Source organism: Gambusia affinis, linkage group LG04 (genome assembly GCF_019740435.1).
Source record: "Gambusia affinis linkage group LG04, SWU_Gaff_1.0, whole genome shotgun sequence".
Lineage (NCBI taxonomy): Eukaryota > Metazoa > Chordata > Actinopteri > Cyprinodontiformes > Poeciliidae > Gambusia > Gambusia affinis.
The window spans coordinates 29,212,010-29,236,921 of NC_057871.1; the positions used below are offsets into that span (position 1 = coordinate 29,212,010).

Below are 24,912 nucleotides of genomic sequence, written 5' to 3' on the forward strand. Positions count from 1 at the left end.
AGACTTGCATTGTATTTGTCCCACGTTTTATTCAGCTGAGCCTTTAGGTCTGTTATTTTACAGAGACAGCTGAGGTTGGAGCACGTAGCAAAATTTAAAAGCAAACTAAAGTCAAACTTTATATAGTATATATAAAAAAGGAAAAAACTAAATGTGACTAATATTCTGATGGCAGACATCCCCACCACCCCATCTCTACCCTCATCCAGCCTGCTGGACTTATGAAAACAGATCCGGCCTCCTATTGGCTTTCACAGTAGAGCCCTCCAGTCTCACTATCATCACTCCATTCCGCGAACCAATCAGTGAAGCCGCTTTGGTCATCACGTCACTCTCCTCTCGAGTCGGCCTATAGAATTTTCCAATATTACTGTACTTGACCAGGTAGTCCGCCTCTTCCTCAGGTAGACGGACGTGCTGCGGAAAGGTGAGGCTGTTAAGTTGTTCAGTTCTGCAGGGGAAACAGTTAGCTGAATTAAAAGTTTTTACAACATGTTTTGTTAGCTTCAAAAGGTTTATTATTTTGTTTCGATGTTTACGTGGGGTTTTAGCTAATATGATACATAGTGGGCTAACTGTGTGGTGTAAGTAACTTTTTATCTCTCATAAGACTGAATATGTTGATCTATCCGTTAGTAGGTCTTTGTTTAAGAATTTTAAAGGATTTTAAACGCTGTAAAAAAATGACAATTTTAAATGTACGTATTTGCAAATATGTGGTTTGAAGTTTGGTAGACGCAGCAAATGAATCTTGTTTATTTTGTAAAACTCGACACTTTATTTCTTTAACTTAAATTGGTAAAATAAGAAACCAATTCTATTTTGTGTCATGCACAAAAAAGTGTGTCGCCTTATTTTTGAACATTTTGCTTCCAAAACGCTGGAATCTTTATAGTGGTCAAAATTCAAGGAGGGTTCCCCTAAAAACAAAGGCCAAAAAAACACACAGAGTGACTTTGGAAACATACCAGATGGTCAAAATAACTACAAAACATACGTTATTAGACAAATAAATCCAAACTAATTCTGTATAACTAGAAGATGATTAAACAGGAAACAACACATATTTAGGAAATACAAAACGTAGACACATAAATAAAAGACCTCAACCATAATTAGTAATTGCATAAATAAATGTAAATGATAAATTGTTTTTCACTATAAAAAGACATTGTAGCAAAACAGTACAATCTAATTTATGAGAATAAAGAAAAAATTAAAAGAAAACATTTCAATATTTCATATCTTCTGTAAATATTTCTCTCTCACTGACTTTCTTGAGGTCTGAAGAGTGAAAACACCTTAAACCAGCAGTTTAATTCAAAGTGTTCTTGTAATTTAAGATTTTGTTGGTCTGTGCCTGAAATTTTCAGCAGTTTGTCTGTGTGTGTTTTAAAATGTCATTTTGGACATTTCATAAGAGAAACAGAGTCCTGACAAACACCTTCTTATTCCTCTTTGCATCCTTGACTACCAGCAGCTCACTGATAGGAAACATAGCTAACTGAGTCTCTTATCCTTGGTAATGGCATCTGCAATGAAGAGTGTTGTTACAGGAAACCTGCTTCATGCCATGTCTGTTGTTGTTCTGTTTCCAACCAGCCAATCACCGCTCAAAACCGATCAAACGTCTGATTCCGACCACAAAATGGCTTCTTGTCTGTCTTTAAATTGGTAACAGTGTGTTATTTTGATAATTATAGTATTTTCTGCTTAATCAACAGAAATAAATCTGACCTTTATGACTTCTGAGAGTAAAGTTCTTGGGAGAGTTCCAGCTTCAGCGATACAGGCACAGAGCTGGCTCAGTTTAGAAGCTGTTTTTGAATGGCTGTATGATTCATTCAGTAGGTCGGAGTTGAACAGCTTAAGAAACAAAAGCAGCTCTCTGAAATTGGGATGAGACAGAAAATAACTGAAAAAGTAGCCAAAGTCAAACGAAAAACCATGAAAGTTTAGAAGTAAAGGCCCAGTGCTGTACATATAAGGAATAGACTTGAGGTAAAGTGACACATGCGGATAAATGATATCTCTGAAACAGTGCAGTTACACTGATTTCTGCTTCTGATGTATAGCTACGATGTAATTATTACGTCTAAGCGTGTTGGTCTCTTCCTCCAGACTGCATCCTCACATCATGGCGGCGAACGGGACTTCAGACATCCTGAGCTCTGCCTTCCTGGCAGTGGAGTACGTAGACGCTGTGCTGCCAGAAAACCCCCTGCAGCCCTCCCTGAAGCACGCCTGGGGTTACATGCTGGACAACTACACCAAGTTCCAGATTGCCACATGGGGGTCGCTCATCGTCCACGAATTCATCTACTTCCTGTTCTGCCTGCCCGGCTTCCTCTTCCAATTCTTGCCCTTCATGCAGAAATACAAAATCCAGCAGGTCGGTGTTTGTTCTACGCTGCTTGGCGTGGTTTTAGGTTTTGGTATGTTGCTTTTTTTAAAATTGTGTGTGTGTTCGTTGCAGGACAAGCCAGAGACGTGGGAGAAGCAGTGGACATGTTTTAAGATGCTGCTGTTCAACCACTTTGTCATCCAGTTTCCTTTAATCTGTGGAACATACTACTTCACAGAGTTCTTCAGCATCCCGTACGACTGGGACTCCATGCCCCGCTGGTCAGTGAAAACTACTTAACAGCAATGTCCCACATAAACGTTTGATATTAATTAGTTCCCTCATATTGGTTAATTTGTTAAATATCGAAAGGGCAGTATTACGTAAAATCATCTTTTTTGAGCTTTACATCATGTTGTAATATTATTTCTTCATCAAAAACACCTGGAGTGTTTCCTTGATTCCTTCGTTGCATGTTTACAAAATCTGGGTGTAGGGAGAAACAACGGCATCAGCTTTCTGCTCCGTACAACACTGAGCATCTGCCAGCAGTGTGCTACTCATCGCTAACAGCTACTGCTCTTAGGCAAGAGTTTGTTCACCCTACCAACTCCCTACATACCGTGTGTTGGAGCAGGTTGCTACAATCAATAGTAGCCACACAGGCACACCCACTAGAAGGAAACAAACGCACCCAGTAAAACACTTTAATTCTGAGAGGTTGCCAGACTACGGTGCATTTTTGCTCCAGAAGCAAGCAGAAAATGTTTCATAAGCGAGCAGAGAGTCCGAGCAGAGGCTATGTCTGAGCGCGAGGAGAAGTTTTGAGTACAAGCATTACAAGTTTTGAGAAGAAGTACATGAAGTCCTGCTTTCAAAATGAAAATGTAAGCAAAACTATTAAACGTTTTGAGAACAAAAGACATGAAATCCTGCTTCCAGACAGAAAATGTGTGCTCTTTGATCCATCCATCCATCCATCCATCCATCCATTTTCCATTCACCCTTGTCCTTAATGGGGTCGGGAGGGTTGCTGGTGCCTATCTCGAGCTACGTTCCGGGCGAGAGGCGGGGTTCACCCTGCACAGGTCGCCAGTCTGTCGCAGGGCTCTTTGATCATGGCAGAAAAATTCCCCCATACACTATGATTACTTATACAACAACTGAGTGCAACAAATTGGTTTCACTATACTTTTAAGGTTTAAAGGAATAATTTATTATGAAGTCCATTTCTAATAGTATGTTTTATAGGGATGCATCAATCCACTATTTTCCTTTCCGTTACCGATACAGATATCGGTTGTTTAGTAATGGCTGATACTGATTTGATACAGAAAAAAGTGCTGCAATGACTTAAAATGCTTCTTATTTTTTAAAGATAGGCATAAATGTACTGAATTAAAAATGTAATTGACGACTCTGCACCAGTACAGCACACTTAAATACTTCACAAGCTTGGTCAAACATGTAAAAACAGAACAGCTTAATTTGTTCAATCAGTGCAATTAGGAGTAGAACAGCCTATGGAAAATAAATAATAAAGAAGTAAAACTGACAAAAACTATAACTTGAACACGTTGGTCAAACATGTAAAAATAAACTTCAACAAACCTTCTTTCAAAAGGTTCAGAAAGTGCAATTAGGATTCTAAATATAGTGTAAAATAAATAATAAAGGACAAATGTGCTTCTAGCACAAAGTATAGAATTAGACTGAACAGATCTGCTCTTTTGGACCAGGCACATTGTCACCAATATCCACTCTAGGGTAAAAACAGTTTAGGATTTTTCAAAATTGAATTTGAATTGACTGAAATGTGGTGATAAGGTTTATTGGACGTGCTGTCGTTTGTCACTGCTCTGTCAGGTGAATCGTTGGGTTTTTGTCTAACCACTCCCCTCCTCCTCTGCTGCCTCTCAGGACGTCTCTTCTGGCTCGGTGCTTCGGCTGCGCTGTCGTCGAGGACACCTGGCACTACTTCCTCCACCGCATACTGCACCACAGGCGCATCTACAAATACATCCACAAAGTCCACCACGAGTTCACGGTGAGCCAAGCGGCCGGGCCGATAAACAAACACACAGTCTTTACTGAAGAGTTACTTATTAAATGTGACGTGACGTGTCCTCCGCCGTGTCCCAGGCTCCGTTCGGCATGCAGGCGGAGTACGCCCACCCGCTGGAGACCATCATCCTGGGCGCCGGCTTCTTCATCGGCATCATGATCTTCTGTAACCACGTGTTCTTCCTCTGGGCCTGGGTGGCTTTCCGTCTGCTGGAGACCATCGATGTTCACAGGTGGGACACAATCAGACCGTCAACATCTGCCTGTAGTTCATGGGGTTGACCATTAGAGGGCCACAGAGGACAGTTTTAACACATTTCAGGAAACATGAAGCTTGTTTTTGTTTGGAAGCATTTTACTAATGTTCCTTGTGGATTTTATTTATTTGTTTTTGACCGGTGCAGAAGAGAAGAAAAGTCTCGTTTCAAGGATAAATTCAATTCTAAATGTTTTAGTTTAATGAATGAAAAGCAGCTATGTTTTAGAAATCTCTGTTTTTAACCCTGACCATTCATGAAACTGTTTTACAAAAAAAAGTGTTTTAGTCAGTGCCTTCTTCAGATTTGCTGTAATACAGACTGCTACAGGAGATCTCACCTGCCAGCAGTCATCATCGTCTAAAGTAACTCTGTGGCGAATTTGAATTAATATGAGTTCAAACAACATTTAATTTCTGCCTTGGGATCAAAAAAATATTTTTGAATCAAATTGAATTTGTCTTGTAAATTCTTGCAAATGTATTTTTGCCATTTAGAATCAAATTAATGAAATGTTTTATTGTCTTTGTATGTATGCCACTCTTGTGAGAAATTATTATAATTTCTGTTTAATTTAGTGAATAAGTGACATTTATTTAACTTCAACTCCTTTTAGAATTAAAAATAATGAAGTACATCACATTATACTGTGAATACCACAATAAATGAAAAAAACCCATAAAAGTTAAATTAATACTTTAACAATAGTTGTAAATAAAAGAGAAGATCAGATGTCTTCTCTGTTGAAATGAAGGTTGTGACTGAATACATTTTTAAGAAACCAACAAGAAGCAAACCACAGCTGTCATTTCTGCCGTGTCACGACTAGATTTCCTCTTCCTGTTTTAATAGAACAGTTCTCCTCCTCTGCTCTCTCTGTCTCTAAATGTGACTGACCTTCATCCCCTCTCTCATGTCTCATCACAGTGGCTACGACATCCCTCTGAACCCGCTCCACCTCATCCCTTTCTATGCCGGCGCCCGTTTCCATGACTTCCACCACATGAACTTTGTAGGGAACTACGCCTCCACCTTCACCTGGTGGGACAAGCTCCTGAACACCGACAACCAGTACAACAAGTACCTGGAGAAACAGGGAGGGAAGAAGGAGCAGTAAAGCGGACTCTGAGCACCGACTGTCGGTCCTCTCTGCTCACTGAAGGAAACATCCAGGGAAGGGGTGTGGAGAAAAACAAAATCCCGCTCTGTTGTGTTGTGAATCCGAATCAGACTGAGAGTTGGCTTCAGTTTGCCTCCTGTGCCTTAATAATCATGCTATCTCTGTCACCAGCTGCAGACTGAATAAAGAAAACATCAACATCCTCATTTTGCTCTTTGCTTTTCGTCAGATGAAATGTGAAGATGGTGCACCGTGTCACTGTTGTTGTGAAATGCTCCTGTTTACCTCTGAATGTTTCAGCACTTTAGCACTTCCTCCTTTAGCTGGTGTTGAGTTCTTCCAGCTAATCCCCAGGCTTCAGCAGAAATCATCTGATTGGGGTTCGATTAAAAAATTCTTGTAAATTTTAGATAGAAGAAGGGAATTGGCTCGTGTGTCTCTTCCGTGTTGTCCCACTCTATTTTTTCATATAAGAATCAGATGCCTTTTTTAATTTGAACGGTAAAAGAAGCGCTGACTGTGTATCGCTTTTTCTGTACTTGTGTTAAAATAAAAGCTTGTAAATACGTAAAGTTTGGTTGAAGTTGTGTTTTTGGATCGTGATAATAGTCTGAATAGTCTTTTTTTTTTTCTGTTTTGAAGAGAATGCATTTGTTTGCTATTCTGCACCATCAAAGATCCCCTGCAGCTTCAGCCAGCACACAGGCCAACACAGTGCTAACGCTAAACAGGAAGTAGGGTAATACTTTCAAAACATACGTAAGTAATTCAAAGAACATGCAGGTGTTGCAATTTAATTTTATCTTACATGTATCAATTTACAATTCTCAAGTCTAGAAATAAAAAAAAAAATTCTCGGAAGAAAATTGTTTTTAATAACTTTACAATGATTGTTTTATGATTAAAGAACACTGGTCTAAGTAGCTTTTTGTTAAATTTGATATTTCGAACAGATAACATAAAATTGTTTTAACTTTTATTTTCTTTTTCTTTCTTGATTTTACTTTTGTCTGTTCGAAATAAATAAATAAATAAATAAATAAATAAATAAATAAATAAATAAATAAATAAATAAATATTTACTACATTGCATTTGTGAGTCACTTTTTATAACAGCCTCTACCGAATGCACTAGCATATATTTTGTGCATTTTTTAATGGCTATGTATTTGAAAAAGTTATGTAAATGTCTTTTTCTCTTCAAATATAAGCCGATAACTTTAATTTCTTTTTTATTTTGTAGGTGTGAAAATTTACATCATAAAATTTGCTGGAAAAACCGGTGGAAATCACTGAGGATTTTTGTTTTGTTTTGTTTTTGTTTTTGTTTTTTTGCAAATTTACAACTTTTCAGGCTTATAAATATCCACGTTTTCTGGTAGGGAATATTTTAGATTAATCTAAACATGATTTTTTTTCCCCTAGCAAATCTGCGACTTTTCGAACTCAGAAATGTCAAAGTTTCTCTGAGACTTCAAGGCGGAAATCTACTCCTTTTATTCTGTCCAGTTCGACGTCGTATGAACGCCTTTACTTTGGAAGTTGTGGCAGGAAGTGCGGAACTTCTGTGTTGGCTTCACGCCTCTCGCGCTCCTCTCAGGTACAGCAGCGCATCACGAGCAGAGGGAAGCAAAGGGAGGCCGAGAGAGAGATATTTATAGCCCAGAGCGAAGCGGCTGCGCATCGATAAGACTCTGGAGCAAGCCGCAGGCAGACGAGGTTGATTTACGGTTAAACGAGGAAACGAGAACGAGACGAAATGAAACCACTTTTTTCTTCTTTTCTGTTCGTCGCCGCGGCGCTCGCGCTGGCCGCCGCGGCCAGTACCGGTACCGACCCCGGGATCTCCTTCGAGTACCATCGTTACGACGAGCTGCGGAAAGCGTTGGTGTCGGTGTGGCTGCAGTGCCCAACCATTACCCGCATCTACACCATTGGAGAGAGCTTTGAAGGCCGAGAGCTGCTCGTGCTTGAGATGTCCGACAACCCCGGGACGCACGAGCCAGGTCAGTTTTTACGCACACAGCCTCCGTGAAAATGCGCTGATTTTATACACCCCACTTATTCTGTCGGTTTATCCCGCTGTTGGGAAGACGTCACCACTTCTTCTGGTCACATTGACACACGAAGCAGTTTGGCGCATAGCAGACTTATTGTATGGAGGATAGAAAAATACATAAAGGAGGTGCGCAGGTGAGTTTAATCTGCGTCTACAGACCCTGGTGCATCACCTCCCAGATATTCAGATGATAGATCGTAGCACCAGCAACGCAAAGCCGCCATTTTGCTGGTTGATCAGCATCTTTGAGTCGTGATTCTGGGAAAACACCTCTCCACCACACCTCAGAAGACTCTGAGAGATGATGAACCACACTTTAAATTCCATTTGTGCTAAAGCAATTTAAAATCCACTCCTTCACAAAGTATTAAAATGAGTGAGAGGTGTTTCTTACAACCCTTATTGGCAGCCTAAAGGGGGAGAGAAGCCACTGGGTTTTTTGTTACAAGAAAATCAAAAGTGGCTAGCTGGTCTTAGATTAAAATACCGTAATTATTTTTTGTTTATTTAGTTGCATTTACATATCTAACAATTTGTACAGTATTGTAGAGAAAGGGAAAATAAATTTACACATATACATATCTCAAGTTTTTTATATAAATTCAAGGGATGAATTGAAGTATATGTTGTCCCACGTCTGTACTAATCATCTGCTTCCAGTTTTATGTTAAATGTCCCAAGTCTGATTAAAGACAGATCCACCAATTAGACTTTTCCTGGTTTTGATTTGTTCTACTATGGTAGCTTATCTAAGGACTGCAGTACATAAATGAGATGCAACTCTAAATGCAGGGATTACAAGATACATCAAAGCATAATTCATCACCTCTGTCTGATTTTTATAAACAGATAAAATCTGATTTTTAAGCTCTACAAAGCTTAAAAATGTACATCAAAGTAAAACAGTTAGTTGTTTATGGACAAAAATAATGGTTCTGTGTTTTTGATGGATTTCATTAAAACAGATTTTATATCGTCTAATGCTAGGAAAGTCAATCTATGTTGGTTGTATTTCTTTCCTCTCATGGCTGTTGGAGAAAACATTCAATGAAAACAAAATGTAGAACAAAAGTTCCCGACCTGTTATGATTTATGTTGTATTTGAGATGGGCCGTTCTCAGACTCATTTTACTGGGGTCAGAAAAGATCAAATAAATAAATAGTACAGAAAAAATAAAACATAAGACATTATGTTCTCGTGCTGCATTCGGGTTCAGCTGGGACACGAGTCTGTCAAAGAATCCAAAATGTGACTAAAATGATTTTTAATCAAAATAATTTTTTCCACACGTTGGACTGAGTCACAGCCAGTGTAGGTTCATTTATAATGCAACGCCTACAAACGAGCTCTGATGCTAAACTGGAGAAACACTTGGAAACGATGTTGCCTATGACCGGTCCAGAACCAGAACCAGAACCAAGTCAGGCTGAATGTAAACACCACTGGCTCTGGAGAAAAACCAGCTGATGTTCAAACCCAACTACCTGTAGCGTCCAACCAGGCCAGGTGAAAAGTTGATGGTATAGGATTCTCTCGTGCTGCATTCGGGTTCAGCTGGGACACGAGGCTATCAAAGAATCCAAACAATGCTAAAGTGATTTAAATATGTTTTATCTTAAATTTGGCTATAGTCTTATTCACAAAAAAATGTAAACATCAACTTGGAGTATTTCTATGTGGTATATTGTTATTCAGGGATTGGCTGTGCCTGTCTATAACCCACTACTTTAACCAGATCTACAGTCAGTTCCGTACTTTCTGCTTTTTGACATGTTAGAACAAAATAAAATGAAAATGTTTTCAGAATACTATAAGATCTACCAAAAAAAAAAAAAAGAATTGTTTCATTTGCTGTTTTAATTCAGCGCAAATTGTTCACTTCAGACAAGAAAGCAGCGTGAGAAACACGTCTGGTCCCTATTAGAGAGGTAATGGATTAGCCTGCAGTTCTTTTATCCTTTAATGATGTTTGGGAGTGATTCACTGATTCCTATCTGGGACTCCAACAATAAATTTGACTGTGACAAACATCAGGAAGTGATTTACTTCTTCTTGAAAATCCTCTCCAACCTCCCATAGTAACAAACGTAACATAATCCCCCCCAAAAAAGCTAATAGAGAGAATTTTGTTGGATTTTAACAAAAAATGTTTCATGCAGCATTTAGTGCATTAAGGAGTACAGTATTTTCTCCTTTGGTCTAACCGCAGGATTTCAGTCCAGCTCACCTCACACGGTCTCACACACACACAAACACACACACACACACACTAATGATCGTATACTAAATAAGCCTGTAATAGTGTTGTGGGCGTCCACCAGGATGAGTCACAGTAGCAGACCGGAGCCCTCATTACCAACAGATGAGTTTCCAAGCTGCTGCTGCTCTTTTTTTTTTTACAGCTCCCTCATTTTGCTGAGCAGAGCATCTGGCAGTGGAGCGCAGGAAGACAGGCACAGAAATATGGGTTTGCTTTGCAGAATAAAATCCTAATCTTCCTTTGCGATATCCCTCAGATATCTGTGCACTGTGTTCACATGAAGGTGGAGCTGAAATAGCTGTTGCCAGGGCGACAGATCGGCTTAGTGTGCTGAGCCGACTGCTTGGTGATTGGCTGGCTGAATGCTTCTGAAAGACGATGGTGGTTGAACTGATGGCTCTGTCGGTGTGCAGCAGCCATCTGTCCGCAGCACAGGGACTGCCCTCAGCCCAGCATGTAAACACAGGCCACAACTAATACAGCAGTTTGTTTTGTTGCTGTTTTTACAAAAAAATTTGACATTATGCTCTCAAAAGCATTAGGCATCCTAATTTATTTTTATATTTGCATCCAAATAACCACAGTTTCTGCTAACCATTTTTATGTATTCTCAAGCCTTTTCTAAATGTGTTTTTATTTTCACTAATTAGTGAAATCCTGTTAAAATGTGCTTGATTTTTTTAGTCAAGCTGCATATTTTGCAGTTTGTATCGTAACAATTAGTAGGGATGAACCGATCTGGTTATTTCAATTCCGATGCCTATTCAGATATCTGAGGTTTAGCAAAAGCTGATTGATACAGAAAAACAGTCCTGCAGTCCTTACTTTGGGAGGTCTTATAATAGAACATTTCATTTTGATTTGATCTAAATTTGGATCGATAAAGTTTTGTGTATATAAATGTTTCTCTTTAATGTTTGTCACTGTGAAAGTGAGAGCACTTGCAACCTTGAGTTTCTAGAAGTTTCTGATACGACTCCTTGTCAGCTCTCATGTCCTGCCAGTCATGTTGGCTGTGAGTTTTTTCAACTAAAGTCCAACTGAAATTTTTCCCTCCAGTGAGGTGAGGGTCAGTGGGCAAAGATGTGGCTCTGTTGTCCACCTGGTAACAGAGATCAGTTCAGACTTGGGGTGAGTTCTGTGTTGCTGTGACTGTCAGTCTTCTACTGACTGTGTTCAGTGAGACGGGTCTTCGAACGCTTTTGCTTTCAAACAGAAATAAAGACAAAGATTAATCTTTCTCTAGTTATTGGGACAGACTCTCCTTATAGGATAACAGAAATTTCCACTTTAAAACACTCTAAAAACGAGTCGCATTCTAGATAGGTATTTTAGAACAAAATACACATCCACACAGAGAGCAGCCAGAATCATGGCTTAATATGTCGTAAGAGTAGAAATGCGGTGTACTAAATATAAAAGTGCCTTTTGAAATGAAATGAGTTTTCTGTAGATAGCCAAAAATCACAGAACAAAGTGATTCACTGTGTTTATTTTTGGACAGTTTGTTCCCTTGTGGACTTGGATCCTCTTCCTGTTGGATGGAAGAAGAAAAAGACAGATAAAAAAAAGAAAGGAAAGATTATTGAGGAATCTAAAAATATGACCTGAATGCTGACGTGACGAGGTCAGGACGTAAAAGTCAGGTGGGCAAACAAACACAGGAGTGTTAAGCTGAAAGAAAGGCCAAGCTGTCAGCTTGAGGTCATTTATTATACATCAGACCACCAAACCCCTCGTTTCCCTCTGACTTCATTCTGGTTCTACTTCCTCAGAGGAATGCCCTCCTGAAGGAAGGAATAACAGCCAAACAGAAGAGAGAAAAATAACAGATCAAATATAACAATAACAATTTAAATAACAGGAAATAAAGAAACCTACTGAAAGGTTGTTTTTTTTTAAGATTCTTAAGGCTTTTTCTATTTTTTTTCTGATTGCAGTGTTTGTTTAGTTCAAATAACAAAAGAAAGGACTAGAAGTTGATATTGATTGTTGACTTTTTTTTTTGGTTCAGAATATTTTCAGAAATCAGTTCACCAGAAATAAAACACACTCGCAACATGATGCTGCCACCATTGTTTCTCACAGCTTGGATCATGTTTTCAGTTTTGTAAGCGTTTCCCTTTTTCCTGCAAAATTAATGATGGCTATCATGGCCAAACCATCAAATTGAGTTCCATCAAAAACGTTGTCAAAGGGCTAAGAGAGGAGTCATGTTGTGATGACGTCCTGAAGGCGGAGCTTCAGAAAGAGCAGGAACTTCTTAAAGAGACAGAGGCCCAATTTCAAGGCAATGAATTAGGGCATAAATTGTTTTAAGTCATATTTGATATATACAACATTTTTATAACAACTGAAGTTACCTGATTGTGCTTTAAAATGGCACTATGTGCCTGGGAAATATACAACACTGACTCTTCAAAAAAGCAGGTTGAAACTTTCAGTCATGACACAACTACACTACGATACAATCCAAAAGAATCCATACATCACCGTGGTTTTCTCGTTTGTGTGCAGGGATGTCAGTAATACAAGCTGTCAGAGCTTGTATTACAGAGCTAACAAATATCTCTCCTATGATAGTGATGCTGTGTCTACTGGAAGGACCAGCACAGTGTGTTTGCTCAGTCTGCCGCTTCGTTTGTCTCCGTAAGCACCTGCTGCTGTCAGGGTTGCCACGATGATGAGGGCACTCTGATGTGACGCTCCATTACCGAGTCTGTGGCCGCAGTCATTACGGCCAGGTCACCTTAGAAACCTTATTGATCACCTGTCAGACGAGTGGAACAAACAAAGTAGGATGGGCCGGGGGGAATTAGGAGATGTGTCACATTTACGGCCAGGAGTTAGAAATCACCCGGAGGAACAACCCGCGTCTTTATTGATTTCATCAAATTTTGCTTTTCACTTTTGTATAATGGATGAGAAAATGTTTGAGTTTTGAAACCCAGAAGTGTTAAATTTTTTCTAGAAACTTCTTGACATTGATGTCAAAATTTGTAAGTTTTTTTGGCAGGAACGTACTCATTTTTTTCTATCTGCAATGGCCCTAATACGCAGTCGTAAAGTCCATCTCTGAATGGATGAGAAAAGATGTTTTTTTTAGGAGCCTAAATAAAGTTCAGTCTTAAAGAGATGCTGTGGCACAATCTTTAAAAAGCTACTCCTGCTCAGAACCCTCCAATGTGTCTGGATTAAAACCATTCTGCCAAGAAAAGTGAGTCAAACATCCTTCACAGTAGAATATAGCACACACCGGTGTAACCATTTACAGCATATAAAACATGGTTGTTCATGCAGAAGGGGCCGGTCTCCAGGTACAAAGCATAAATCCAACTTCTAGTGTGTGTGTGTGCTTCAGAGTCTGTAAAACCTATTCACCAGTCCTGAAACCATTAGTAGCAGAGAAACCAGATTTAAGTGTTTAAAAATAACCTTATAACAACCAGATATGTGCGGGGGTGAATGGGTGGGTGTCACACACTTCAAGAAACATTAGAGAAAGTAAAAAGGACAAAATAAACACGCTTTCACAGCAAAATAGGGGTGGGCAAGATGGAGTTAAAGTTTTATCGGAATATTTTGTGATAATAAAAAGGATGATAAAAACTATTTGTACTTTTTTATGTAGCTGTAGTACAGCAATCATAGAAGCCCCACCAACACAAATAGTGCTCCTGAGAAATGTAAAGAAGTGTGATTTGTATCACTAAACTGTAAACAGTAACTAAATTTAATCATATTTTCAAAGGTATTGAAACATGGAATTTATTGTGACAATAATATATTAAAATTCTTATCATGATAAGAAATGTATCACAATAAATGATACGATACAGGCCCACCACTACATCTGAATAACGATTTTGATATGATTGTCTGAACAGCATCATTGAGACAAAGTAAAATCAGAGATTTTACAAACCATAACAATGTTGTTAGTGGATCTGAACAGTTTTAAACAAACCAACTCCCACCTCATGTTCTCCCCATGTGCCAATGAAGAACTCTGATTCTTTACTGAACAGAAGTGTTTTTGTTCCCCAACACGCAGAGAAGCTCTTTTGTTTTCCAACAGCTGCACAGAACCATTAATAGTCAAACACACCATGTTTACCGGCGCCTGCAGTGTTTAGTACTGTTGCCTTGCTGCAGGAGGGTCTGCAGTTTGAATCCTGGGAACCTTTCTGCAGAGTACTAGTTCTCCTTGTGCATGCATGCTTTCTCTCTGGGCACTCCAGCTTCATATAGCAGTTCAAAATCATAAAGCTTACTGATTATAATAAGTTGATGTTTGTTAGTGTTATGTGTTGCCACCTGATGGACTGGTGACCTGTCTGCTTCTTGTCCACATATTGCCTTACGCTGTGCTGTGAGGTGAAACAGTGTGTGAGTGTGTTAATGGAGCTGTCAGCAGCCTTCAGACTGATCAATCAGTGGCTGCCTCACTTTAGTCTGCTGCCTCCAAGTCATTACTGTCGTGTTCAGCTCTGGTTAGCCTTCCAGCAGATGAGTCAGGGCAGCTGTTACTGCTGGGCTCCTGATGTACCACAGAGCGACAGGTTACTCTGGGCAGACATGTCCAAATGTCTGTTTACGGTCCCTGGGCTGAATTTGTGCGGCCCCTTGAATGACACAAATTTGTCTCACCACTGCAGGTGGAGGAATTTTTTATCCAATTAGGACAAAACTACACTTTTTCAAATACAGAGCGACCTAAGTCACGTTTTAATTGCTGAATCTTTTTCAGTTGTCTTCAGGCCAAAATAAATTAGCAAAATGGTTGCTGAAGTTTTGCATCCAAAATGATTCCTACAGAAAAGTTTGAGATGATGTTGTGTTTGTTTAGTTAAAATATTTCATGCTTAGTTTTTAAGCATGAACAAAATTCTTAACTTTTTAGTGTTTTTGTCATGTCCTTGGTTGCTTTAAGATGATTCAGGGTTTGATTTATTTATTCTAGTTTCATTCCTTAGTTTCTTTCTTTGATTAGACCAGCCTTGTTTCTGTTTTACCTTCCTAGTGATTGTAGTGTATTAGGTTTATTACTTGTCTGGTTATTCTTTGTTACTCTCTTAGATTCATTTTCTCAGTTTCCTTGTTTTCACTCCCTCACCTTTGCTCTCCACCTCTCTCCTCACACCTGCAGTCTGTTTCTAATCAGCCATCTCTTCCTTGTTCAGTAATCAAGCTCCCCAGTATATTTACCACTTATAAATATACTGAGACGCAATGGAAAGATTCTTGCCGATTCTTCCCATTACGTCTTAGTTTCTTCCTGGTTCTCATTTCCCCATTGTTAGTTTACTTGCTGCATTGTTTCTGGTTGTTGTGAGTTTTCAGTTGTATTATTAAAGAAAATTTAACATTTTCCATGTTCCTATGTCCTGTTTGCATTTTGGGCCATCCTCAATCTTAGTGCTCATGCCAGTTTTAGTTGGGGAAAAAAATTGACCCTTGAAGTATCCTTGATTTTGGCCCATGTAATAAAACGTTTGTACACTAAATTGCTGTAGGGGTAAACATATCTGAATGATGACTTCTTGTGTTAAAGATGGTGGATGTTGTCTCTCTTAATTGTGCTGTCATCAGTTTACAGAAAAAAGCTGAATAACAAGTGTAGTTCCTCCTCGGTTGAAGTGATCTTAGAGCTGTTCCTGTTTTGTCTGCAGGCGAGCCTGAGTTTAAATACATCGCCAACATGCACGGCAACGAGGCCGTGGGCAGAGAGCTGGTCATCTACCTGGCCCAGTACCTCTGCAATCAGTACCAGCAAGGCAACGACAGCATCATCGAGCTCATCCACAACACCCGGATCCACCTGATGCCCTCCATGAACCCAGACGGTTTCGAGAAGGCAGCCTCACAGGTCAGGACACTGGCCTGAAGAGTTTGACAGATTTATTACACTTGCAGCAAAAGTCTTTTAAAGAGGTGGCATAATGGAGAAAAAAGTAAAATTCGACCTTTATTTGATTAAATTTTTTCAGTGAGAAAAGTCAGAACCAATGTTAAAACTCACAAAAACTAAGATGGAGAAAACATGTTCGTTAACTGAAAGAAATAAAAATGACAATTAATGGGGAAAACTGTAACTAACTGGAACTATGTTGTGCGTTTATAAACTATAAACTATCACATACTGATATCCTTCTTCCTGTTAGCCTTTCCAACTGATAAGAAGTTGTTTTTGTTCTTACACAAGCAGTTTATGTCAGCTGTCTGCAAATTACTATTCTCCATTCTCCTGCTGGCGGCGCTCATGCTAATCCACAAATTGACAACAGCAAAAGTTGGGAGAAAACTCCAGAGCCAGTTCTTTATTCAACAATAACTGAATACATCTTTTGAAAATGGTATCTTCTGTTGAGTATTCATTAACCATCAATCCATTTTCTGGACACACAACCATCCACACACTGTTAAGGATATATATAAGTCTTACCTAAAGTGAAACACTGAGTCAGTCAAGAACGAATCAAAATGCATTTTGGTTATTATTTTATTAATAATTTAAGCAAAGAATATGAGCAATGACTCCCCTGGCTAGTCCAAGGAAAGATGACGGTACATTGCTTTTAGTATTCACCAGCCCTCTTACAGAGATGGGAGCAAAAGGAAGTATCCCACCAGTTTCGGTTTACTTTACAACTCTGGTATTTGCACCTGCAGAGAGTGTCTCTGGATAGTTCAAACTCAGGTCAGAAATACCCTTTATTATTGGGCATAAATGCCCATTGGGCATTGGGTTTCCAGCGAGCTGCCTCCAACATGAAGGCAATCAATTTTATAGCTAAAATTGATTGAAATAAAAGAAAGTTTTTACATAACACACACCTAAGGACAATTTAGAGAGACCAATTAACCTGACAGTCATGTTTTTGGACTGTGGGAGGAAGCAGGAGTACCCAGAGAGAACCCACCATGCACACGGAGAACATGCAAACGTCATGCAGAAAGACCCCGGGCCGGGAATTGAACCCAGGACCTTCTTGCTCTGCAGCCCCTTATTCATTAACCAATGTACATTTAATCACAATACAATACTGTGACTACACCTAAAATTAATCAAAGTATGAAAAAACTAAAGCTACTACAATAACTAATAATAATATACTAAACAATATTTAATAATAATAATAATAGTAGTCCTAAAACCTAAAAAATAAAATAAAATTGGAATTGTTTATTTTCACCACAAAACCAAGCGATTTTTAACATAGAAGATATTTATAAATATGGGAACGTTATGTTTTTTTAGGGGTTCTTTAGGTTTGGGGTCTTTAGATCATAAAAATTGATCATAACCTTTTTCAGTTTCCTGGCTGAGGCCAAAAGGCTTTAACTTGAAGCATCCTTGGTACAGATTCATAATTCCTCCATCATAGTTGTGTGCATTGGGTCCTTTTCCACAAATGTCCTTTGTTTAACATCTAATATAAGCTCATCAGACTGTACTTTAAATATTGATAGCGCTTTATTTTAAAGTGAAGCCCTGTTAGTGTGAAATGCTATTGGTACACAATTTGTACGTATGTTGACTACCGTATTCAGTTGCATTAATTTGTGTCTTTGTACATTTTCTTCTTCCCCTTCTTCCTGTTCCCTCTGTGTAGCCTGGAGAGATCAAGGACTGGTTTGTGGGCCGCAGCAACGCTCAGGGAGTGGATCTGAACCGCAACTTCCCTGATCTGGACCGCATCGTCTACATCAATGAGCGGGAGGGCGGGGCCAACAACCATCTGCTGCAGAATATGAAGAAAGCCGTGGATGAAAACATGAAGGCAAGCAATTAGTCAAAGTGATTCAGTGACTTATTTACTCAGCTTTTGCAACTCATCCCCAAGCCAGTTCCTTCCTGTTATGTCAGAGATCTGTACAGTACTAAGCGAAAGCTTCAACCCCCCACCCACTCTCAAATCATATTTTTTTCTCCTTTCGGGGAACCAAAGTTTTTTGTCATTTTGTGAACTGGTCCCTGGACTTTGTCTGGATTCTCTCTTTTTCCAGTCCAGTTTTTAAACAAGGTGCTTTAAAATGACTGGAGGGGGAAAGTCTGAAAGTAGCTGACAGTAGAGATATTCCTTTAAAAGATGCTCTACCTGTAAATTTGGTTGGTAGTGTAGCTATTTTAGATTTTAAAAGTAACATTTTTTACTTACCAACATCCTTTATTTTTGTATACAGATTTTAAAGGGACAGTACTTTTTTTTTTTAAACTTTACATTATGTTATAATGTTATTATCTCATAAAAAAACATACCTGGAGAAGTGCCTTGATTCTTTCATGCATGTTTAAGAAATCCTTTAACCTCCCTTGGCAAACATTAAGATGTGCAAAGTTTCTGGGTGGTAACAAGTGCAGGTAACATAGTTACTTGATTATCCTATAAAATGGCACTATGTGGCTGAAAAGTGCACATTACTGCCCCTGTCTTTAAAAATAACATCTTTTCTGTCTTTCCAGCTGGCTCCTGAGACCAAAGCAGTGATCCACTGGATCATGGACATCCCCTTCGTCCTGTCAGCCAACCTGCATGGAGGAGACGTAGTGGCCAACTATCCCTATGACGAGACCCGCAGTGGTGAATATGAATCTTATACACATTTGTTTTTGTTCAATTAATTGGACGAAGGTGTTTTTGTGTTTGTCATTAATTTGCTCAAAAATATTTCACTTATAATAAAAACGCCAAAGGTTTTATTTGTTTAGTCTTTCCTCATAAAGTTAGTTGAAACCAGAAGGAAAGTCTTTGATTTGACTCCTGCCTCTGTGTTATTACAGAGCAACCAGACTGTTATATTCTAATGTGGAACAGATGCAGGTGTTCTGCTAACACTTTATAACGGCTGTTAAACATTTCCTGGCTGTTTTTCTTTTGCCTCACGCCGATCCTTTAAAGAATCCGCCCACGAGTACAGCGCCAGCCCGGACGATGTGATGTTCAAGTCTCTGGCCAGAGCTTATTCCATGTTCAACCCCGTCATGTCCGACCCACACCGACCTCCCTGCCGTAAGAACGACGACGACTCCAGCTTCAAGGACGGCATCACCAACGGAGGGGCCTGGTACAGTGTGCCGGGAGGTGAGACTTGTTGTTCTGGGCAGCTCTTTTTTTGTTGTTTTGTTTTATCCATTTGGAAATCACCTGTTAAAGAGCCAGAGTATAGGATGCAGTGACATCTGGTGGCTTAAATCACACATTGCAGCCTAGCTTTTTCCATGTGGGAAAATTAAACAAAGCAGGCTGGGCTGTGGTTGCTAATGCTGAACATACATTTTTAGTTTACAACATATGTTAAGAATAATAGAATTTAGATCAACTGGAATGCTTAAACAGAAGCTAAAGAATGGGAAATACATTTATTATTTTATCTATTTGTTGTTAATTTTCTAACATTGAGCAGGTTGGCATCTCTCTCTTTCTATTTGTTGTTTCCTTTAAAAACCGATTCACAAGGTGGCTCAACAGAATAGATGTCCATCTAAAAGTAAAGCACAAATATTATTGAAAAGTTCATGAAATTTTGCAACTCCACCTCTAAGTGAAACACATATTAATTCAGACACAGATGATTTTTTAAGCCTTTATTTTTGTCAATTATGAGAAAGTCATGTTTTAAATGACATGACTTTTTAAATAACTAACGTCATGTTATGTAAGACATGGCTTTTGATATAGTATTACATTAAACCATTAAAAATGTTAAATACAGAAATGTGGGATTAAAGAAAAGTGTGTTTAATACTTGGCTAAAGGTTCTTATTTTTAATCCGACCAATGAGCCTCAACACATTTTCTAATTTATTGAGATGTACCTTCATTACATGAAGATTGATCAAGGTATTGACTTCAATACCTTCATCAATCTCAATACCAATAAAGAGAAACAATAAAATGTCTCTCTTGAAACCTGAAGTGGTGCCCAAGTGTTTAACCCTCAATTTAAACACTTGGGCAACCCTCTTATTGCAGGTTTTTAGCTTTTTCAGTTTTCCTCCTAACAGATTGTTTTTCAGCTAAATTGCACTGAATAAATATCACATTATTTTCTCCAAGAAAGCTTTGAAATGAATTACAATGGTTTCATTTTAGGAAATCACCTTAAAAAAAAATTAAAAATAAAATTGCTGCACCTTTGAGAGCCATGTGTCTATTGAGGATTGTCAGATATCTTCACTTGTATCATCAGTTTTCTGGTCTTCCAGTGCAGTTTTCTGCCTCTGTAAAAGTACTGTCCTGTTACAGGGATGCAGGATTTCAACTATCTGAGCAGCAACTGCTTTGAGATCACCCTGGAGCTCAGCTGTGACAAGTTTCCCAACGAAGAAATGCTGAAGAACTACTGGGAGCAGAACCGTGACTCCCTCGTCAACTACATTGAGCAGGTTGGCATCGCTCTGTGTTTAGGAATCCTGAACGTCGTGGTCATGTTTCAGACGCAGCTTAATCAAAAAATATTCCTTCGTTTCAAGTAACAAGGCTCCAGTTTTTGATACAATAAAACCCGATCTGGCAGCTGTTTACAGGACAGTACATCATAAAAAGTCACCAGAGCCGATATAATATTAACTTGTGCATTTGTTGCTGTAAATATTACAACTTTAAAGGAACTCTTATTTAATAACATAAATGAAAAACATTTACACTTTCTCTTTTTCAAAAATGTGGTGACATTTGCCACCAGAAAGCTTCTCTGTTGAGTTTTTGAATCTTCTTTGTGCGTTGGGCTCAGACTCATCGCGGGGTGAAGGGCTTCGTCCGGGACCTGCAGGGAGGCCCCATCTCCAACGCCACCATCTCTGTGGAGGGAATCGACCATGACATCACCACAGGTAATGACCCTCACAGAAAATGAATAAAACCCTATGACAAATCTGAAGTGCAGCATGATAAAAAACTCAATGACCCCATCTTGTGGCCAAAATGTGTACTTCATCTTTTTTTCTGAATGAGTCTATAGGTAGCATGTTCTAACATACAGTGAGCTGCTGAGGTACTGACAGCGGTTTCATTTGTTCACATTTTGTCTCACTAAATAGAAACTAGAAGTGGATTGCTCTGGGGTCTCATGTCGTTGTTATGTTCAGCCTCCACACTTTGTAAGGACTTTTGTTTGCCGCAGTTACAGCTGCTGGATGTTTGGACTCTACCAGCTTTACACATCTACAGACTTAATTGCTCCACATTCTTCCTTGAAAATTAGATTTTTAAAGAGACAGAGGTCCAATTTCAAGGTTATAATTTAGTAAGTAAAATTTCTTTTAAGACATATTATATGTGAAAATATTTCGAGCGATATGAATACCTTTATAGAACTGTTCATGACGGGGTCAGCGAGGTAAAACTTTGATGTGATGCTTTTCATAACTCAGTATCAAACACTAAACCATACATGTGTGTCTTATAGCCAAAGATGGAGACTACTGGCGCCTCCTGGCTCCAGGAAACTACAAGGTGGCCGCCTCTGCTCCAGGGTTCCTGACAGTCATCAAGAAGGTGGCTGTTCCCTACAGCCCTGCCACTAGGGTGAGACCTGTAGGCAGTGACAGCAAACCAAAACAAGTTCTTTATAGCTCTTCTCCCAAACTGAACCTTTGGAGTTTCCTCAAGCAGAAGATCTGAGAGTGGAATGCAGTTCATATCAAAACAAGTTTTCTGACATCCTGCAAAGAAATTCATGCAGAAACTTTCCACAAACTCACAAGTTCAATATATCAAGAATTGTGCTGTGATATCAAAGAAGGTTCTATGTTAACATGTAACTCAGTCTGTTAAGATGTTTTTGATTTTAGTACATGTGAACACTTAATGCTGTACATTCAGAGAATGACAGTTTGCAGTTCTTTATAATCCATAAAATGTTTAGAAAATCTGCTGTGTATAATAATTTGGAACAGTGCCATCCATCCATCCATCCATCCATTTTTTGTTCACCCTTGTCCCTAATGGGGTCGGGAGGGTTGCTGGTGTCAATCTCCAGCTATGTTCCGGGCGAGAGGCAGGGTCACCCTGGACAGGTCGCCAGTCTGTCGCAGTTGGAACAGTGCATTTTGAGTTTTTCATTTTTGAAAAAAATACTGTTCTCATGGGGAGCTTTGTTCAGTAAAATTTGATTTATACTGGAATAGTTCATGACTTGAAAATTATACTGACCATCATTTGCATTGACCATTTAGGAAAATCTGAGAAAATATCACTTGAATAATAACTTGGAACACGGTGTAATGTTGTAGATGGTTTTCACTAATCACAAAGTTTTCACCTGTGAAATGCAGAGGGAGGGTTTTGCCCATTTTACTTATTAGATCTTGGTTGGTTCATACTGACCTAGTCAAAGTGTTTGAAACCTGCAGGACACAGATTGCATCAATTGTAATTGCAGCAGTGTCATTCTGTGGACCTTTTCAGAACAATAGTAACATGTTCTGACCGCTCTGATTTCAGGTGGACTTTGAGCTGGAGTCCCAGATGGAGCGGAAGGAGGAGGAGCGGGAGGAGCTGATGGATTGGTGGAAAATGATGTCGGAGACACTCAACTTCTGAGCCGTTTCAGACCACCTGCACATCCGTGTAAAATAAATCCATCCTGTGTGCCCGTCCCACTCTAAAGAGTATATATTGTCTGTCTTTTGTTCCTTTTACATTAATATCTGCTAATATTCTTTGATTTTATCTTCATAATACCTGTAAGTTGTTGACATATGGAATAAAAAGCTGAAAACTAGGGAGGAGCTGGCGGGTAGTTTGGTGGCAGTAAGGCTGCTCTTTATTTCTGTGGTGTTTATTTCACACGAATGTTGAACATGGCCTCTATAACAAACTGATGACTGAAGTAATGAGTAATTATGTATGTAGAAAAGCTGTTTATATCATCTTTTTGTTGTCCTGTTTTAAATGTCTCTGTTTCTCCGACCTTTAGTAAAAAAGAAAAAAACACATTTCCTACACCTTCTAACAACTGTGAGCACACTTGCTGATAATTCACCCTGTTTCTGTTTTGTCTTATTAAAAATAAATCAACAACACTATGGTTCTGAGATAATCAGGGACATTAAAACCACTGTAACTTCAATGTAAACAGTCTGTCAAGACAGGCTGATAATCCTGTATGTTATTTATTTTTTAGATTTTCTTAAGCACACACTTAAGCTAAAAATGGATGTTCATAATATACACTGTATTTATATATGCATATAACTAGAGATGTGTGTCGTTTTTGTTACTAAGATTAAAGAAAATTAGGCCAAAAATGCTTAAATATATTTATTTGAAAGCCATTCCTTCGCATGTGCACTGCACAGAAAATAGTATGAAACATGGTACTGCTATATATATATATATATATATATATATATATCAAGTTTGAGAAGAGTAAAGATTGATTGAATGTATGAATACAGAAATAGATGTGAAGCGTGAAGAATAATCCGATTAATAAATTTCCCCTCTTTATGTTGTCAAGCTGCTGTTTCGTCTTTCTTTTGTTCAACTCATTCCAATATTAGCAGCCACCTCAACCAGAGAAAGCACACAGTCATGGCAGAACATTTATGCATGGAGTTTTTTTTTGTTGTTGTTTAGATAAAAACAATAAAAGTGTGTCTGCTGAATTTTATTTGATTGCAAAGAGCTTTATTGTTCCTTGAAACCCTCCTGCGGTCTTAGCATGACGCTCAGAAGGAGCGCAGCAGATGTTACGGTCTGACAGCGGGAGGGTAGGGAGGTGTACTGTCAGACTGTCAGTTCATGAAACTACACAAGATTTTGAGTTCTACACAAAACTCAAAGTGCAGGTGGGGTCGGTGCGACCTCGCTGGACCAAGCACAAGGTAATAAATAGTTTGCGGGGTCCAATTGACTGTCTTAAGATTTTTAAAAGCCTGCAAGAAACTAAGTTTTTCACATTTTTCATGTTACAGCTGCAAAATTGTATGATTTTTCAAAATGTTATGCAACAGACCAATATAAAATTGGTAATAATCGCTAACTGGAAAGAAAGTAATACGTGATTTTCAATAAGCTAAAAAATAAATTAGGATACTCAGAATGTACTAACCAAATTAGTACATAGAGTCCAACTTTTTCACAACTTTTCTGTGAAGGACTCAGAGTTAGAGAACATTAGTGAACAGAGCATCATGAAGAGACATGGCACCACCAGCTTTAATCAGAGAAACGGGTGCAGGACTATTCTAAAGTATTTTTTTGGTCTGATGAATTTTCCTTCTGACTGTTTTAAATGTTTGAAAACTCTTGTTTGCTGAATTAAAGATTGGGAATACCATGTGTCCTGTTTGGTACCAACTCACACAAAGACAGAGAGAAAGAGAGAGAGAAATGAAAAGCAGCTTCAGGATTATTCTGCTGATGATCTGTGGATTTTCCAGCATGATGGAGCTCAGTGTCACTAAACTGATAAGTATGCAGTAACTCAGAGAGGGTGACGGTAAAATACTTGAAAGGCAGCCATAAAACTAAAGCGCTGAGTCAGGATTTGGTTCAGAAGCTGATGCCCCTCATGATACATTGAAGTAATAAAGTTTCAACATTGGACTCATGCAGTTTTATGGATGTATTTGACAATGACAGTTAAATAAAGTTATGAAGTTGTTCTATTTTCAAATTTTTGGAAGACAGGAATATGCTAAATAAAATCATAAAGCTGTCAAATAAAACATTGAAGCAAAATGTGATGCTAAATGATCATCAAACTTTTAGATTTCACTGTGCTCTTTGGTATCTAAGGTCATGGTGCTGAATTTTCCCCTTTTGTTAAATGTTATATAACCTTCCTCATTTTCA

General features: G+C 38.7%; 2 protein-coding genes across 2 annotated transcripts; both read left to right on the forward strand.

Annotated features, from left to right (window-relative positions):
* Window positions 1-346: 346 nt before the first annotated feature.
* On the forward strand, window positions 347-6,357 carry msmo1 (methylsterol monooxygenase 1). The gene is made up of 6 exons (XM_044115755.1): window positions 347-427; window positions 2,122-2,392; window positions 2,477-2,625; window positions 4,265-4,391; window positions 4,487-4,641; window positions 5,593-6,357. The coding sequence occupies exons 2-6, from the start codon at window positions 2,138-2,140 to the stop codon at window positions 5,780-5,782; spliced, it is 876 nt and encodes a 291-aa protein (XP_043971690.1). The 5' UTR covers window positions 347-427; window positions 2,122-2,137; the 3' UTR covers window positions 5,783-6,357.
* Window positions 6,358-7,312: 955 nt separating this feature from the next.
* On the forward strand, window positions 7,313-23,571 carry cpe (carboxypeptidase E). The gene is made up of 9 exons (XM_044115756.1): window positions 7,313-7,791; window positions 15,778-15,974; window positions 17,722-17,889; window positions 18,573-18,690; window positions 19,009-19,191; window positions 20,356-20,495; window positions 20,843-20,942; window positions 21,518-21,636; window positions 22,555-23,571. Exons 1-9 carry the CDS (start codon window positions 7,545-7,547, stop codon window positions 22,651-22,653), a joined length of 1,371 nt encoding a protein of 456 aa, XP_043971691.1. The 5' UTR covers window positions 7,313-7,544; the 3' UTR covers window positions 22,654-23,571.
* The last annotated feature ends 1,341 nt before the right edge of the window (window positions 23,572-24,912 follow it).

Excerpts from the sequence above, each read along its gene's own strand:
- msmo1 (XM_044115755.1), top strand. The coding sequence starts at position 2,138 with ATGGCGGCGAACGGGACTTCAGACATCCTGAGCTCTGCCTTCCTGGCA. Across the intron at positions 4,392-4,486 it reads AAGTCCACCACGAGTTCACG|GCTCCGTTCGGCATGCAGGC; the intron begins GTGAGCCAAGCG and ends GCCGTGTCCCAG. Across the intron at positions 4,642-5,592 it reads GAGACCATCGATGTTCACAG|TGGCTACGACATCCCTCTGA; the intron begins GTGGGACACAAT and ends GTCTCATCACAG.
- cpe (XM_044115756.1), top strand. The coding sequence starts at position 7,545 with ATGAAACCACTTTTTTCTTCTTTTCTGTTCGTCGCCGCGGCGCTCGCG. Across the intron at positions 19,192-20,355 it reads CTGGTACAGTGTGCCGGGAG|GGATGCAGGATTTCAACTAT; the intron begins GTGAGACTTGTT and ends GTCCTGTTACAG. Across the intron at positions 20,496-20,842 it reads TCGTCAACTACATTGAGCAG|ACTCATCGCGGGGTGAAGGG; the intron begins GTTGGCATCGCT and ends CGTTGGGCTCAG.